We start from the raw sequence: 2,903 nt of genomic DNA on the forward strand, positions 1-2,903 counted from the left end.
GGTGGTGGGTGGTGGTGGTGGTGGTGGTGGTGGTGGTGGTGGTGGTGGTGGTGGTGGTGTGTGTGTGTGTGTGTGTGTGTGTGTGTGTGTCTCTTTACATATACACTGTAGTTTCAGGATGAGAGAGCAGGAATGCACACATTGGTTAGAGACCATGAGAAAAGTGCAGGTGTTAATTATTGAGAAGAAATACTCAAACTAAAATGAAAATCAGAATGCGTAAACATTGTCATAAACTATATATATTAAGATTGAAATTATGTTTCAAGGTTAAAAATGATGTAGTGATATAATAATATATATCAAAAGGAGACAGCATCAAATATATGTAAAAACAAAAAAGACCCTTACTGTACAAACTAGAATGACATATAAAACATATTAAATAATGAATAAGAATAAAAACCTTCCTGAAAAACAGAATGTAAAAAAAGTTAAATATAAAGAAAATTGAAATTAAACCTTTTTGAAAAATGTAAACACAAATTTAAATCAAAAACACTTAAATAAATTCTAATCTTCTTGATAATTCAAAACTACGATATATTGACTATTTGATACAGTAATGTTTGTGTTGTGTCTACATTACACGACTATCTTTCTAAATTGTATAAACACATTTTCATTGGTTCTTCCTTCTACACTAATCCAATGGATGCAGTTCAGTCTCAGTATAAAGTGTTTCCACACGTAACCATGTGAACATTAAAGTGGTTCCACACGTAACCATGTGAACATTAAAGTGGTTCCACACGTAACCATGTGAACATTAAAGTGGTTCCACACGTAACCATGTGAACATTAAACACGTTACGTCAAGCTCTATTCCTAGATCTGGAGATAGAAGCTGATGAAAGTGTGTCTGACCCGCAGTGTGTAGTTGATGGTGTTCTGCTTCTCATACTGGGACACCACCAGCGTGAAGGTGTGTGTGCCGGCGCTGGTCAGCCTCATCTTGGTCAGATAGTGCGGACTGTTGATCCGGATACCGTCGATGTAGGGAGGGGGGTCCGCTGGAAACGGTCATTTTAGCATCAGTTTTCTCATGACATATAATAACAGTCAAGTTTCCAGCTCATTAATCAAATCAAATCAAAATGGAGTATAGCCCCAAATCACAAGAAACGCCTCAAAGGGCTGTACAAAGCTAACAAAAGCAAAGACTAACACAAAATAAAAATGTCATAGCATAACAATTCAATAAGTTGTGTTAATTAGCATATTCAGAGAATATTTAAAAGATGGCTTGGACGATTTGGACAATTTTGATGTGGTTTTGAGGTATATTGAGGATGTTGAATCTATGTCTGACATTTATAGGATAACAAATGACAGTTTTAACCAGAAAATGGACATATTAGTATTCCCAGTGAGCTGAGTTTTATGAATTTTGGGCTGATTTTAAAGCTTAAGGGGACTCAAAACTGCCAGAAATTAATTCAGCATTCTCAATATACCTCAAAACCCACACCAGCATTTTCCACATCGGCCATGTCATTATTTAGCTATTGTTTGCATATGCTTATTAATGCAACTTGTGTTAATTGTGCAAATGTCCCAACATATGCAGGTTAGCATCCGGAGGTTTCGATGTGCTGGAGACCCTACTATACATTTCTAATATAAAAACGTTGGGGTCCTCAACATTTCAGGGGTTACAATGCTGGGTAGCAGGCTATTAGTAAGTACTGCAGTATTGATACATTAATTGTGCAGCCCAAACATTTTCATTTGCACAAGGCATCAATCAAACCTCACCTGGGTAGTAAACCTTCTTCCCTTCGGTTTTGTAAACAACCAGAGTGATGAACTCTCTGTTTTGTGCAAAATCATCCTGCACAAACAAACAGGAGACAGCCATCAGATTCAAATACATCCTTATAATATCACATCCTATCACGATATCCTATAACCCAGGGGTTCCCAAAGTGTGGCAAGGTGAGCCTCCCCTCAGAGAACATAATCACATCCTGTCACGATAACCTTTAACCTATAATGAGGTACGGTTAATAAAGTACAGTCCTTAAGTACAGTATCGAGGTTCTTGTACTTTTAAACAGCTTGTATCAGTACTTTATACTAAAGTAAAGCATCTGAATAATAGTGTGTGTGTGTCCTAGCATTAGTATCCTTGTGGGGACCTACATCTGTTTACACAGTCACATGTGGGGACTGGCTTCCCTTATGGGGACAAAATGGAGGTCCCCATGAGGGGAATCATTCATTTTACGGTGAAGTATTGGTTAGGGTTAGGCATGTGTTGGTTAGGGTTAAGGTTAGGATAAGTCTCCAGGAAATGCATGTAAGTCAATGTAATGTCCCCTGAAGTGATGTATACATGGTGTGTGTGTGTGTGTGTGTGTGTGTGTGTGTGTGTGTGTGTGTGTGTGTGTGTGTGTGTGTGTGTGTGTGTGTGTGTGTGTGTGTGTGTGTGTGTGTACCTTGTCAGTGATGTGTCTGGTGAGCAGCACCCACACAGCAGCGCCCCCTGCTGGGCACTGAACCTCCAGCTTGTACTGCGGGTTGTTGGCCAGACTGTAGACGTCCTTCACCGGACCCTGCTTCCCATCCCAGCTGCTGCTCACACACACACAAACACAAACAGACACACACACACACACATTAATACTGTCTTCACAATAGTATTATCTGGCATGAACACATTAATTTCTGATCTTTACGTAATTTTAACAGACGTCATCATAGATCCTGTTTTATATAATTATTACACTGTTATACAATCTATTGAATGCACACACACACACACACACACACACACACACACACACACACACACACACACACACACACACACACACACACACACACACACACACACACACACACACACACACTACACGTACACGACGACGTACCGACGACCGAACGACGAACGGAGGGAG

General features: G+C 39.7%; 1 protein-coding gene across 1 annotated transcript; it reads right to left on the reverse strand.

Moving 5' to 3' along the window:
• Positions 1 to 542: 542 nt before the first annotated feature.
• On the reverse strand, positions 543 to 2,577 carry capn7 (calpain 7; the record flags this gene model as incomplete). The annotated part of the gene is made up of 3 exons (XM_010769366.1): positions 543 to 1,013; positions 1,759 to 1,834; positions 2,442 to 2,577. Coding segments are annotated over 3 exons (397 nt in total), but the record flags the coding sequence as incomplete, so codon positions are not given.
• Between the last annotated feature and the right edge of the window lie 326 nt (positions 2,578 to 2,903).

Source organism: Notothenia coriiceps, unplaced genomic scaffold (genome assembly GCF_000735185.1).
Source record: "Notothenia coriiceps isolate Sejong01 unplaced genomic scaffold, NC01 NC01_scaffold00007101, whole genome shotgun sequence".
Taxonomy (NCBI): domain Eukaryota; kingdom Metazoa; phylum Chordata; class Actinopteri; order Perciformes; family Nototheniidae; genus Notothenia; species Notothenia coriiceps.